This window comes from Girardinichthys multiradiatus, chromosome 19 (genome assembly GCF_021462225.1).
Source record: "Girardinichthys multiradiatus isolate DD_20200921_A chromosome 19, DD_fGirMul_XY1, whole genome shotgun sequence".
Lineage (NCBI taxonomy): Eukaryota > Metazoa > Chordata > Actinopteri > Cyprinodontiformes > Goodeidae > Girardinichthys > Girardinichthys multiradiatus.
In genome coordinates this window covers 31661045-31676228 of record NC_061811.1, presented here as the reverse complement: position 1 = coordinate 31676228, position 15184 = coordinate 31661045, and the positions used below count along the sequence as shown (strand labels likewise).

Genomic DNA, 15184 nt, shown 5'->3' with positions numbered 1-15184 from the left:
CGAATCCACATTTGTGTAGTTGAATCTCATTATAAATGCAGCTGTTCTGTGAATGCCCCAGAGCTTTTTTTTTTAGATCATATCAGTGAATAAACAGCAACAAGAAGACAGAGGAACACAGCAGACACAGCAGTAAGAAAGCTGCAGACAGAATTTTACCTCTTAAGCCCCAACCCCCGGTACTGGTTGAACAATTTAACCTTTTTTTTTCTACTTTCATTATTGTAAGTTTCCTTAATTAAAGATAGACATGTGGTAAACACAGAAACATTAGAATCTTGGCTAAAGGCTGATATAAACCATTTTCATAAACACTAAACACAGTTAAAACTGTAAGCAGTTGAATCAGAAAGTAAACAAATTCCACAAAATGGCACACAGCAAAACCAAGTCTCAGCTGTTCACAACACGGCTTCTACACACACAACCAGCGCGTCTGCTGAAAACAGATATCTCACAGATTCCAAAAATACTAATTTTGTTACTATCCACCCAGGATTTACTCCATCAGCAGCAAATGAAGGCCACATTTATCACTCATGCTTGAAAAACATGATTATTAACATAATGGTTGTTTAAATAGTTTATAATTTCAGAGAAAAATTCAATTAGATTTGGGTGTGTTATTTCAAGCACAAACTTCATGAAAACTGCCCGGGGCTTAAGAGGTAAACGAAGGGTTAGATTATAAAATAAAATCCAAACCTTTGTACATCTCACAAAGAACTATTCATTTATCACGGGCACATCTGCAAAGATATGGCGGACCACCTGAGATGAAAGTATGGGCAAGAAGATAATTAATTAGAGAAGCAGCCAAGAGGTCCACAATAACTCTGAAGGAGCTGCTGAGATCCATAGCTAAGGTAGAAGATTCTGCCTGCAAGAAGGCCACTAGTTGTGTGCTCCACAAATCTGGCTTTTATAGAAGAATGGCAAGAAGAAAGCCATGGTTGAAAGAAAACCTCATGAATTCATATATGCAGTTTGCCACAAGCCATGTAAGGGACACTGCAAATGTAAACAGGGTCTCTGGTCAGATGAGACCAAAATTGTAATTTCTGGCATAAATGCAAAATGCTATGCATGGCAGGAAACATTGCACATCATACTAAACTCCAGGGGTGTAAAGGTACACAAAAACCCCAATTCGGATGTTTTCAGTACGCTTCAATCAAGAAAAAGAAATAAAAATATGTGATTTTTTTAACTACGGTCAGCAGTAAACAAAATATCTTTTTTTAATTTCTGAAATTTATTTTATTTTATTATGTTCTAAAACTTTAAAAGTGGAATGTCTTGATCTGTAGGTGTTTTGATTTTTTTTTTTTCTTTTGGATTTTTTCTTTAAGATCTCTATCGACTTTCCCCCATGTTTTGTTGTATCTTGTCCTTGTTCTTGTTACTTATGCTCATGTTGGTCATTTTCTCTCAGCTGGATTGTTCTGTTCTCATGTCTGTCTCCATGTCCTTGTTCATTTCCATGCCTGATTTTGCCAATGCTTCATGTCCTAACCACCTCAAGCCATTCTGTAAGTTTTTGTGTTCCATTAAAATCCTTTATCCCACCAGCTCTGGAGCTACAGTCTGCACCTTGGTCCAGCTCAAAAACCATACAGTACAGACCAAACGTTTGGACACACCTTCTCATTCAAAGAGTTTTCTTTATTTTCATGACTATGAATATTGTAGCTTCACACTGAAGGCATCAAAACTGTGAATTAACACATGTGGAATTATATACTGAACAAAAAAGTGTGAAACAACTGAAAATATGTCTTATATTCTAGGTTCTTCAAAGTAGCCACCTTTTGCTTTGATTACTGCTTCGCACACTCTTGGCATTCTGTTGATGAGCTTCAAGAGGTAGTCACCTGAAATGGTTTTCCAACAGTCTTGAAGGAGTTCCTAGAGATGCTTAGCACTTGTTGGCCCTTTTGCCTTCACTCTGCAGTTCAGCTCTCCCCAAACCATCTCGATTGGGTTTAGGTCCGGTGACTGTGGAGGTCAGGTCATCTGGCGCAGCACCCCATCACTCTCCTTCTTGGTCAAATAGCCCTTACACAGCCTGGAGGTGTGTTTGGAGTCATTGTCCTGTTGAAAAATAAATGATGGTCCAACAAATGCAAACCAGATGGAATAGCATGCCGCTGCAAGATGCTGTGGTAGCCATGCTGGTTCAGTATGCCTTCAATTTGGATAAATCCCCAACAGTGTCACCAACAAAGGACCCCCACACCATCACACCTCCTCCTCCATGCTTCTAGGTGGGAACCAGGCATGTAGAGTCCATCCGTTCACCTCTTCTGCGCCGCACAAAGACACGGTGGTTGGAACCAAAGATCTCAAACTTGGACTCATCAGACCAAAGCACAGATTTCCACTGGTCTAATGTCCATTCCTTGTGTTCTTTAGCCCAAACAAGTCTCTTATGCTTGTTGCCTGTCCTCAGCAGTGGTTTCCTAGCAGCTATTTTACCATGAAGGCCTGATTCACACAGTCTCCTCTTAACAGTTGTTCTAGAGATGTGTCTGCTGCTAGAACTCTGTGCAGCATTGACCTGTTCTCTAATCTGAGCTGCTGTTAACCTGCAATTTCTGAGGCTGGTGACTCGGATGAACTTATCGCCCACAGCAGAGGTAACTCTTGGTCTTCCTTTCCTGGGGCGGTCCTCATGTGAGCCAGTTTCTTTGTGGCGCTTGATGGTTTTTGCGACTGCACTTGGGGACACTTTCAAAGTTTTCTGACCGACCTTCATTTCTTAAAGTAATGATGGCCACTCTTTTTTCTTTACTTAGCTGCTTTTTTCTTGCCATAATACAAATTCTAACAGTCTATTCAGTAGGATTATCAGCTGTGTACTGTATCCACCTCCTGCACAACACAACTGATGGTCCCAACCCCATTTATAAGACTTGAAATCCCACTTATTAAACCTGACAGGGCACACCTGTGAAGTGAAAACCATTTCACGTGACTACCTCTTGAAGCTCATCAACAGAATGCCAAGAGTGTGTGGAGCAGTAATCAAAGCAAAAGGTGGCTACTTTGAAGAACCTAGAATATAAGACATATTTTCAGTTGTTTCATACTTTTTTGTTCAGTATATAATTTCACATGTGTTAATTCATAGTTTTGATGCCTTCAGTGTGAAGCTACAATATTCATAATCATGAAAATAAAGAAAACTCTTTGAATGAGAACTTTTGGTCTGTACTGTATATTATGACAGTCTTGTCTTTTTCAGTTCACTTCCCTGTACTCATTATTTTTAGTAGTTGTTGATGTATTAGTCCTCAGATAATTTTTGTGTTCTTTGTTCTTGTAGATTATTTTCCTCTCAGATAATTTCCTTGGTTTTCTTGTATGTCATTTCAGCTGCTTTCATGTTTATTAGTCTTCCACGCTCAGCCACAGTCACTATCCAATTAAGTAGATTCTGCTCACCTACACCACCTCACTTTCTCCATAGCCTGCACATGTTCCTTTATCCTTATTAGTTCTCTATTGGTCACTGTTCTCCGCTACATTCTTCTGTCTGCATCCACACTCCTTGTCGTGTTCTCCTCATGCCATGCTGTGAGTTTTTGCCTTTTTTTAAATAAATATCCTTCAATTCATCATGCTGCTCCCAAGTTTCAGTCTACACCTTGTTCCAGCTCAAAATCCTTCAGTCCTTACATGGAAAGCATAGAACTGGCTTGAGATTTGGTTAGATGTTTTTTATGAATAAAGTAGTATAAGCAGGCATAAACAATGCCTGGATAGATAGATTACATAACAAAATAACCATTTTAAAACAGGCAATATCGACGTTTAGAATTTTTTTTAAATACTGCTGTGCCCATATTTGAGAATAAAATATGTATACAATATGAGCTGCACTTTCTGAAATTACTGACAAAAAATATTGAAGTTTTTCAATGTACAGCCAGAGCCGCAATGGAGTGGTATAGATTAGGTTCAGCAGCAGGACTATCCCTTCAGGTTTCCATGGATTTGAAATTTATTATGAATCCTCCCTGCCTGTCATGAAAATCTTAATTTCTGATGATTTGTTTATTTTTTTGGTTTTTCTTGTTCAATTTCCACTTGTCTCTTTTCAGCAGTAGTTGAAAGAAGGGCAACACAAACTCTCCAAAAACAAATATCCCCAAAAGGGAAAACCTTCACAAGTGCAAGTAGGAGCAATTGGAGCAATTTGCCCTCTATTCTGATTACTTTCCTCAGGGCAGGTTTATAATGGACAAAAGATGACCATCTAAAGTACATTAGATGAGCCTTATTTTACTCATTTTGCTCGGGCCGTCAGTATTCAGGCTCAGATCCAGGTCAGACTATTTAAAAAAGGTCTCTTCTTCATCTCCAGATCTTTCTCTACTTTCATTTAGCTTTTTTTAAAAATATTTTTCTATCCTCTACTTCCCTATCCTGTCTCTTTTAACTTGCACACCTCCCCCAATCTCCCGGCACTTTCTCCTTTTCACTTCACTCCAATGGTTTTCAGCTGTGGACTAATCACAGCATTATTGTTTCTAGGAAGCCTAAAGTGAAGTTAAAACATCTGAAATGTTCTGAACATTAGGGAAACCGTGTGAAGGAGACATGTAGGTGCACACATATAAAAGGCAGCTTAACAACAATATCATGAAGATGATGAAGGGTTCTGTCACTGAAAATTTCAGCTCCTTTCGCAACTTTTCAACACATCATTCATTACATCCCATCTCTGTCTTTTTGTGCTAAAAAGTCAAACAGATGTGCACCCTGCAGCACACAGGACAAAACTAGTGGATTAAAAGGCAAAAAGATCTGTCATAGACAGAACAATGCTCTTGTAGGGAAAATCTACGATTAGTGAGTTCTGCACATTTTTTGTAAATGACCTGCACGACTGAGTGCTTTCCCTTCCATGCAATATTTGGACAAGAGCACGTCAAAGTTTGGCAAGGACATTTTTCTGTTTGAAAAATGGACTTTGCATTGGTTTGCCTAAGCAAACACATTTCACAAACATTTACCCAACTTTGCTCTTAATCACAATTATAGGGTATCCAGAGACAGAGCCGGTACACTGTAAATGTCTCTCCCAATCTCGCTTGGTGAGCACTCAGGTTTTTCCAGTAAGAAGAGAAAAGTGGAGACGACTGAGGGCTTTAAACAAGGAGGATTCTTGCACCACACTGTGTATGCTTGCCATCTTTTTTTTTTAGACAGAAAGCAAAGCCTGTGTAATCAGATAATCTCTACAGATGACTGCTTACAGTTTTAGCCTCTCTGGTCTCAATCATGGGCAGGAAAAAGGAAAGTGCCTCCCATAAAAACATGCACAATGATGAAGCTGGTATTTAAAGCCATTATTTAGCTAAAAGTAAACTGAAACATACAGTTATTTAAGTGACTTACAGCTTAAAAAAGCTTTTTTTAAGAAATACCTAAATATTTTGTATGTCTGAAGATCTGAATGTATTAAGCAATTGATAACAGGTAAAGAAAAACATCTGAATCATACAAAAGTTGTGGTCATTTTAACATTTTTAAATTAGCTGGAGATTGGAAAGAAAGAAAATGTTTCAACTCGTCACAAAAATCTGTTTGTTACGTCAACCCTCTCATATTTTCCTAATGAGTAGGTAGTTTTACTTTCTAGTTCATATTTTGAAGTTTTTTACTGTTAAATTTGATTCTAGTTAGGACCCTATTCAGAGAAGATGCACAGTGGCTCTCAAACTTTTATACGCACCCCTGTTAAAATGGAGTAATGTGGCAAAATGAAAGCATAAGAAATAATTTTTGAAACTTTTTCCATCATTAATGTGCATTTTTCCTGTACAAGTCAGATAAAAAACATGGAAATTCATCTGTTGGCACCAAAGATAGAATATCTAAAAGCTGCAACAACACGGTTGCACCAAACCTTTGCTGTAGTACCCTTTGATTTAATTTGAGCATTCAGTCTCCTTTGGTAAGAGTATATCGGTGTCTTACATATTGAACTGACAATATTTGACCAAACTATCTTGGTAAACATTCATTCAAATTTCTTGGCTTTTGAGGACATCTGTTGTTCACAGCCCTATTCAGGTGACAACACAGATTTCCTGTCAGATTTAGCCGTGAGCTCCGACTAGCCTCATTGTTGATTTTGATGTATTCTTGGTCTTACAGGGGGGCAGAGGAATAGAATTATTTTTTATTGCCTTTTGAAACAAAACTAACCAATATTCAAAAACTGTTCATAATTACACCCACCTTGACAAAAGGTCTAGTTCCATCAGACAAAATGTAAGCCCAGAGCATGATGCTGCCACCACCATATTTTAATGTGAGAGATGTTTGTAAATCAATTTTCAATATTGCTGTAAATTAGGAGTTCAAATCCTGTACGGTTTGTCTTTAACCCTAATTTACCAAGACAACTTTTAACAATAATTTTTTTTTTATTTTAACATTTAATTCAACATGCAATGTGCATGCAATGAGCTGTTGTAAAGTATTTTACAAATTGTCAGAAATGTCAGAAATATAAATAAATAAATACCATAATTCAATAGAAATAGATTTGTGTGGAATTTTTTTAATGAGAAAGAAGAGGGTAATACACCCCTGGTAACTGAAACATGCTTCACTATTTTACTACAGAGTTATAAAATGTTACATGTGGTGCAACCAGGCAGTTAAAAAAAACAGTCCAGGTACTTTGTGCACAAGTCTTTAAATGCAAATTTGTGACATGCATTGGGAAAAAATAATCCTGTTTCACCAAGGTTTTTGCATCACCTCCGTATCAAAGAAACCATGACTGCACCATTTTTATGAACATTGCTTTAGATGAGTAAAGCTAAGAAGCTGAAGGAAGCTTAACAAAGGACTAAACATGGAGATTTATTGTATATTGTATATATTCTCCCCTGCCTTACATCTGTTCATGTACTTCCAAAAACATCCTTGCATTTGATCATCTGAGAGTGCTTACTTTCCACATGAAGCAACACATCATTCCACAACCCAAAGGTTGACATCATGTTTAATATGTCTGAATCTGTTTCTTACATCTCTATATTACATAGCTTTGTATGGTAAGGGAATTAAATTGTGTAAAAAAAGTTGTGAAGAAAAACTTTTTTTTTTTGCTTTTCGAGGAAAAAAATCTGAAATATCCACCATAACATAAGTTACAAAAACCCAAACACAGAACTGAAATAAAGTGAGTGAGTTTAACTAGATATAATTTTTAATTTAAAAACCACTGTTTTTCAAAATACACCATCTAAGTGGTTCCTTCACTTAGCTTGTTTCCCCCTAGTATCCAAATGAACTTGGCTTCTGCTGCTTTTTTATACACTTTTCGACTGAGAAAACCAGGAACAAAGAAAGTATGGAGTTACAGATCCAAACGCACATTTCACTCATGTCTTGGAAGTGATGACTACTCCCCTAAATCTGGCTTTGTCCATTTGTCCTTTTGGGTCTTTAGATGCTAATTGGAAACAGGAAGCTGGAGTTTCCACAGAAGTTTCAAAGAGCTGTCACTGCAAATATCTCTCAGGATTAATACGGTCTTTTCTGCAGGCCAGACCACAGTTTCCTTCGCTGCGTCGCCATCAGTCAAAACACGACCAGAAACACCAGTCAAGTACTTTTCAAGTACGTTTCTTCTATTGTTTGAAACAAAACATGCAATGTGAGGAAAAAAAATAAATATATATATATATATGTTCAGAAAGAAAAGAAGACTGGTGGAATGATGTGTGCAAATATAAAGCATTAGCATGCATTCAAAAATATCCAATGCATGCAGGCAGCTAAGCAATCATGTAAGCATGACAATAAAAAATGTATATTAGAATGTAGATTATTGTTTGCACAATATATATTAAAATGCATTGTCATCACAGTATCAATCCTGCAATATTGTAATCTTAAAGGACTGCTTTGCTGAAATATTTGAAGACTGTTGTAATTAACCATCCATGTATTTATGCACTGCATGTCCATAATATACACTGACCAGCCACTTTATTAGGTACGCCTTGCTAGTACCGGGTTGGACCCCCTTTTGCCTTCAGAACTGCCTTAATCCTTCGTGGCAAAGATTCAACAAGGTACTGGAAACATTCCTCAGAGAGTTTGGCCCATATTGACATGATAGCATCACACAGATGCTGTTGATGTGTCAGCAGCACATCCATGATGCAAATCTCCTGTTCCACCACATCCCAAAGGTGCTCTATTGGATTGAGATCTGGTGACTGTGGAGGCCATTTATGTCCAGTGAACTCATTGTCATGTTCAAGAAACCAGTCTGAGATGATTCATGCTTTATGACATGGCGGGTTACCCTGCTGGAAGTAACCATCAAAAGATGGGTACACTGTGGTCATTAAGGGATGGACATGGTCAGCAACAATACTCAGGAAGGCTGTGGTGTTGACACGATGGTCAATTGGTACTAAGAGGCCCAACGAGTGCCAAGAAAATATCCCCCACACCATTACACCACCAGCAGCAGCCTGAACCGTTGATACAAGGCAGGATGAATCCATGCTTTCATGTTGTTGACACCAAATTCTGACCCTATCATCTGAATGTTGCAGCAGAAATAGAGACTCATCAGACCAGGCAACGTTTTTCCAATTTTCTATTGTCCAATTTTGGTGAGCCTGTGCGCATTGTAGACTCAGTTTCCTGTTCTTAGCTGATAGGAGTGGCACCCGGTGTGGTCTTCTGCTGCTGTAGCCCATCCGCCTCAATGTTCGACGTGTTGTGCTTTCAGAGATGCTCTTCTGCATGCCTTGGTTGTAACGAGTGGGTATTTGAGCTACTGTTGCCTTTCTATCAGCTCGAACCAGTCTGGCCATTCTCCTCTGACCTCTGGCATCAACAAGGCATTGGCGCCCACAGAACTGCCGCTCACTAGATATTTTTTCTTTTTTGGACCATTCTCTGCAAATCCTAGAGCATTGAGTTGCTGCCATGTTATTGGCTGATTAGAAATTTGCATTAATGAGCAGTTGGACAGGTGTACCTAGTGAGGTGGCCAGTGAGTGTATTTCTCTAGTTGGATGGACCTATACCATCTTTGTTTCTACACCTGATCTACATTTAGTGACTGGGAGGCTAAACGTATGAAGTAAGGATATAAAAAGGACATGTCAGAAATGTTCTAAGGCAGTGTACTATCACTGTGAGGGTATGTTTTCCAGTCTCACCTTGCCTTCTGAAAGTGGAGCTGTTTTGCTTATTCTCCATGTACCCCAGATGTTTTCTCCATAGTGTAGGAGCTGTTATGCCTGTGGTGACAGCATGACAGAGTAGAAGTCAATAGTTTTCACAAATTGAGTGAGTTATAATTTCTAACGTATTCAGCAGTTAGATATTTCTAAAGCAACAAATCCAGCCAGGCTTTTACCCACAAAGACAAACTTAAATAGCATTAAAATCTTGGTATTTCCAAAACTATCAAATATGAAATACCATTTTTGACATCTGAACATTTCCATTAGATGTAATGGTGCTTTTTTAATAGACTGGATCTAAGGTATGGATATGAACTTCATGACAAAGTGCAGCTTCAGCAATTTGCTGGAATACGATGAGCACAAGCCCACAAAGGAGCAATTCTGTGAACTGCATTTAACCCACAAGAGTCATTATGAAGCTGTGGTATGCACATTAGCTGTCGAAGTGACCGTCTCAACACTGTGTTAATGGTGGAAGAACTGTTAGAGGAAGCTTACCCTCACCCTCAGAGGTGATGTGGGTCTCCATGGTGGGTGTGGGCTTGGAGCCATCGTCTGGGTTGAGAGTGAGAAAGAAACGGAAGGAGACTACCATTATTGAGATTAATACAATCTACTCTCCAGAACTGTTGAATGGTTGGGATTTGCACATGGCCCGGCCAAGAGAGAGCGAGAGAAAGAAAAACAGACAGACAGAAGGAATAACAGACAATCACAGAACAGCCACCCACCCATGGGTGCCTGTGGAAGCCCGCATCTATAAATCACTAACACAACAACATGATCAGGCTGCACATTCAGCACTATATCTCAAAGTTCCCCTCAAACCCACATTTAGCATTTTCACAACCTCCAGTGAGCTGCAGGTAATTCAAAGAATTTCCTTTGTCTCAGCAAAGGAATCAGTTGATGGTTGGTTGACTCAAAATACAAGAACAGAGAAATATCTCAGCAACTACTTAGGCTGCATTCAACTTTAGAAGTATTGTTGGTTTTTTGTATACAGAAAGAGTAACTTTGGTGATGAGCTAAACATCAGTTGAATGCCACCCTCACTGCACCAAAGCCTCTTTCAGTGTCGAAGTTTTTTCAAATCAGCTGATTTGACATTAACAAGGATTATGAATATGTATACATCATTGTAATTAAAAACATGACTCATGTTACCCAAATGTTCCAGTTAAGCCAGTATAGTCAGTGCATTGGCTAAATATTATGGCATTATCATATGTATGGCTTTGTGTTTAACTAACCATAGGGACTATTGTCTTCCAAACTGCAGTTCAAATCAAATGTCAGCTTTAACAGATTTTTCTTTCTTGCTAAGAAAATTTAATTTTTACAAATTATCCTGGAGAGTTTGATCCTATGTCACTGGAGTCTCAAACTGTGGTCTCCACATAATATTGCATATTTCCTGTTTCCCACCTATAATTCAGAGACATCAAACATTTTCAGGGGTTGATTGATTCTTTCTGAACAATTTTTCAACTTGCAAATGCATACATGAGTTCAGGTTTGTTTGATTAAAAATAATTGGTTTCATGGCATGGACCAGCTTTAAAACATTGTCCACAGATTTTTCAGTAGGGTTGAGGTTTGAGCCATTCCAGAACATTATTGTTAGCCTGTTTGTGCTGCTGGAACACCCTACAATGTTCAAGTTTCAACCATCTAGCTTCTGATTTAAGATGAGGTTGAACATTTTAAAGGTAGTCCTCCTGCTTCTTTGTTCCATCTACTTTGGCCAATGCACCAGTACCGCTGGAAGTGAAACAGACCCTCAGCATAATGCTACAACCTCTATGCTTGACAGCTGGTATGGCATCCTCTTACATATTATATATGTAATATAATATTCAGATCCCCTGATAATTAGATGTAAACATCACAGCAGCACTTTACCTTTGATTCTAGACAAACACAAAAATCCAATTTTTTATTATGCTGCCAGCTAAAATGAATATTTAGACATGCTGACAGAGTCATTGTTCAAGCTGCAATGAATCATACCTAACTGCATATTTTTCTGCCTAGAATACTCACCCCGTGTGCAGTTTCGTAGCATCTGGAGCATTCCTTAGGGAATAATTAGGTCAAAAGCAAACAACAGAAAATGTTTGATTGGAGGTCATTCTACAAACATTGCAGTGGAGTTCTTTAAATAAGATCATGTGTCAGTACATTAAAAACATTTTATACTGAAAATTGGACTTTACTAGTTGTTGGTTCTATTTGTTCATTCAACTTCGATTAGTTATGAACTGTGAAGGGTTAAAAATGTGTACTCACTGATTAAATAAAAATTAAAACATAACTGTAGTTTACTCAAATGCAGTGTCTCCTTGTTAAAAAAAAAGATAAAGATAAAATTCCGTGTATTTATTTATTTTTTAGCTTCAAACTGTGTAAAAGCTTTGGTCCTTTTGTACAAAGTTCATACAAACTTTTGTCCATGCTGTCACAGATCCTAACTGTGTAGACTCAAACACACCTAGGGATTCCTTTTCCTGTTTTGGCACTTTTTACTTGGACAAACATGGACTTTGTACATGTTAGGCTGAGCCAAACTTGGTCAAAAGACATTTTGAACTACTTCATCCACACATCACTGGACATACAGCAGAGCTCAACTCACCTTTTCTACCCGTGTTTGGGGGCCCAGGTGGTTTATCAGTTACTGACCCTGTGAAATTTGGAAGTAGGGGAGGCAGTAAGGGGTGGAGACACAACAAAGTATGAGTAAAGCTTTTAACAGACACCAGGAACAGTCAGTACTTTTGAGGAGCTTCACCTTTATATTTCACCCAATATTTCAATTTCATTCAATTTTTGTTTGTAATATTTTTAACTAACCTTGTTGGTTAACACAGGATACACAGCAACAGAAACAAAACTGGTCACAGATACTGTTCAACATCTTGTTGTACAGGAATGTATATGTTAGTACTTGACTGAATCCCTCTATTGAAACATTGGAACCATTGCATTGGCTTGATACCAATGGAGACATGATTAATCTGCCCGATTTTCTAGAAAACTACTGGCAAAATCAACCACAAAATTCTGATTTCAATATATTTGTCCAGTGCATGCAGGTAGTCAGTTTCATGCATGGATGCTTTCAGAGAAAATAAACAGTTGAACAATCCAACTGATCACAACAGAAGGGCAAACGGAAGAATTGTCAGTGAAAGCAGAAGAAAACTTACTAACTGAGAATCCACTCCTTCCAGCATGAGTTCCCATATTTTCACTGAAGTTTCCTGCAAACGTATGTGAGATGATTCATTTGGGTCATTGTTTAATGTTTGAGTCCAGCATGTCAGAGAAGCCTGTTTAAAAAGCAAAACGAGTTGGCCATGTTTTAGATGTAGCAGCTGAGCAGGATGCAGTTTACTGTGCCCAGATTCTGGTTCCAGCATCATACATACCTTTGCAAGAAACCATGAAGATATTGGACCTTATGCAGGGCAGAAAGGGGGCCAGTGATGATTGTGTCATTGCACAGTAAGATGCAGTTTTGGTTTTAGAGTTGTTTAAAATGAAATCGTATCTTGGTTGAAGTGCAGAGAAATCTGTGAATATTTTTCATCCAAGACCTTTACCACTAATACAAAAACATGTTTGTAATCATTCATGTCAACAAGTGCTTCTCTAGTTATAGCCAAAAACTTTTAAGCATTTTGTTCGTATTTTATTTAATGTACCAACAAAAGTAGTGCAGAGTTGTGAATTAGAAGGAAAATGATGGACAGTTTTCAAAATATTTTGACCTAAAAATATCAAATAAAATACAAAAAGTGTCGGGTGTATTTGTATTTGGCACACCAGAGTCAGTACTGTGAAGAACCACTTTTTGCTATAATAACATCTGGAAGTCTTTTTGTGAATGTTTCTATCAGTTTCACACATGTAGAGACTGAGGTTTTTGTCCATTCCTGCATGAAAATGATCTGTGAATATCAAGTTCCAAGTCTTGCCACAAGTTCTCACTTAGATTTAGGTCTAGACTTTGACTGGGTCCTTGTAAGAAATGGATATCCTTTGATCATTCCATTGCAGTTCTGGCTGAATGTTGAGGGCCATTGTCCTTGCAGGAGGGTGAACCTCCACCCCAGTCTCAAGTCTTTTTGCAGCCTCTAACAGACATCATTCTATTTAGCTCCATCCAACTTCCTTATCGTTGCTGAAAAAAATCATGCTCACAGCATGATGCTGCCACAGTTCCGTAAGAATGTTCAAAAGTTGGGACATTGCTTTATAGCCCTTTTAAACGTCTCCACAACTGGATCCATGACGTGTCTGCTGTGTTTCTTGGTCTTCATGATGTCATTTGTTCTCTAACACACATCTGTTTAACACACATCTGTTTTCTTTGTTTTCTTTTGCTTTGCTAACGTGTCCTGTCCAGAAGAGTAACACTGTTGTCCCAAGAGGAGATATATATATATGTATATATATATATATATATATATATATATATATATATACACTGCTCAAAAAAATAAAGGGAACACTTAAACAACACAATATAACTCCAAGAAAATCAAACTTCTGTGAAATCAAACTGTCCACTTAGGAAGCAACACTGATTGACAATCAGTTTCACATGATGTTGTTCAAATGAAATAGACAACAGGGGGAAATCTTCGGTGATTAGCAAGACACTCAATAAAGGAGTGGTTCTGCAGGTGGGGACCACAGACCACTTCTCAGTACCTATGCTTTCTGGCTGATGTTTTGGTCACTTTTGAATGTTGGTGGTGTTTTCACACTCGTGGTAGCATGAGACGGACTCTACAACCCACACAAGTGGCTCAGGTAGTGCAGCTCATCCAGGATGGCACATCAATGCGAGCTGTGGCAAGAAGGTTTGCTGTGTCTGTCAGCGTAGTGTCCAGAGCTTGGAGGCGCTACCAGGAGACAGACCAGTACACCAGGAGACGTGGAGGAGGCCGTAGGAGGACAACAACCCAGCAGCAGGACCGCTACCTCCACCTTTGTGCAAGGAGGAACAGGAGGAGCACTGCCAGAGTTCTGCAAAATGACCTCCAGCAGGCCACTAATGTACATGTGTCTGCACAAACGGTTAGAAACTGACTCCATGAGGATGGTATGAGGGCCCGACGTCCACAAATGAGGGTTGTGCTCACAGCCCAACACCGTGCAGGACGCTTGGCATTTGCCAGAGAACACCAGGATTGACAAATTTGCCACCGGCGCCCTGTGCTCTTCACAGATGAAAGAAGGTTCACACTGAGCACATGTGACAGACATGACAGAGTCTGGAGACACCGTGGAGAGCGATCTGCTGCCTGCAACATCCTTCAGCATGACAGGTTTTGCAGTGGGTCAGTAATGGTGTGGGGTGGCATTTCTTTGGAGGGCCACACGGCCCTCCATGTGCTCGCCAGAGGTACCAGAAATTTGGCTATTTGGATTCGCAATTGAGACATACCAGTAAAACTCTTAAGGTGGTTGGAAATTCACAACTGCCTGAACCACAACATTTATTGTTTTTCTAAATCTGTTGCCCCAATGTGGCCTTGGCAACTTCTGCTAACTGGCTATTGACAAACTATCTCCTGGATGTTATATAAACACAACGCTCTTCCCCAGCACTCCCCTACCAGCTGTGTGCTGATAGGACTATGCGGCCAATTGATAAAACTTCCACCTCTCTTCTCAAGGACAATGGCGCTTCTATCGGTGTTGACAGTCTAATTCTTGCAAACACATTCAGACTTATATATTCGCACCCTCAAGATTCCACCGTACCCTTGCTGAATCTTTACTTATGTGTGTGTTGCTTACCCCTGCTGAGGTTTTTTGTACTATTTTGTACTATTTCTATTCTTAGCAGAATAGAGTCTGAAATATAATTTTTTTTTTCCTCCTATCTTTCTTTACCTAAATGTGTGATTTCATTACTTTTCATA

General features: G+C 38.9%; 1 protein-coding gene across 14 annotated transcripts in view; it reads right to left on the bottom strand.

Annotated features, from left to right (window-relative positions):
- Positions 1–15184, bottom strand: part of smoc1 (SPARC related modular calcium binding 1) — a 92755-nt gene that overhangs the window by 27157 nt on the left and 50414 nt on the right. For 2 of the 14 annotated variants that reach the window (XM_047393062.1, XM_047393060.1), the window contains exons 6-10: positions 12455–12508; positions 11881–11928; positions 11289–11321; positions 9741–9830; positions 9213–9293 (exon numbers count right to left, since the gene is read on the bottom strand). In XM_047393062.1, the coding sequence (XP_047249018.1) occupies positions 9213–9293; positions 9741–9830; positions 11289–11321; positions 11881–11928; positions 12455–12508 (306 nt within the window). The remainder of the gene's footprint in view (positions 1–9212; positions 9294–9740; positions 9831–11288; positions 11322–11880; positions 11929–12454; positions 12509–15184) is intronic. The other 12 variants (XM_047393061.1, XM_047393064.1, XM_047393066.1 and 9 more) reach the window with 12 other exon arrangements.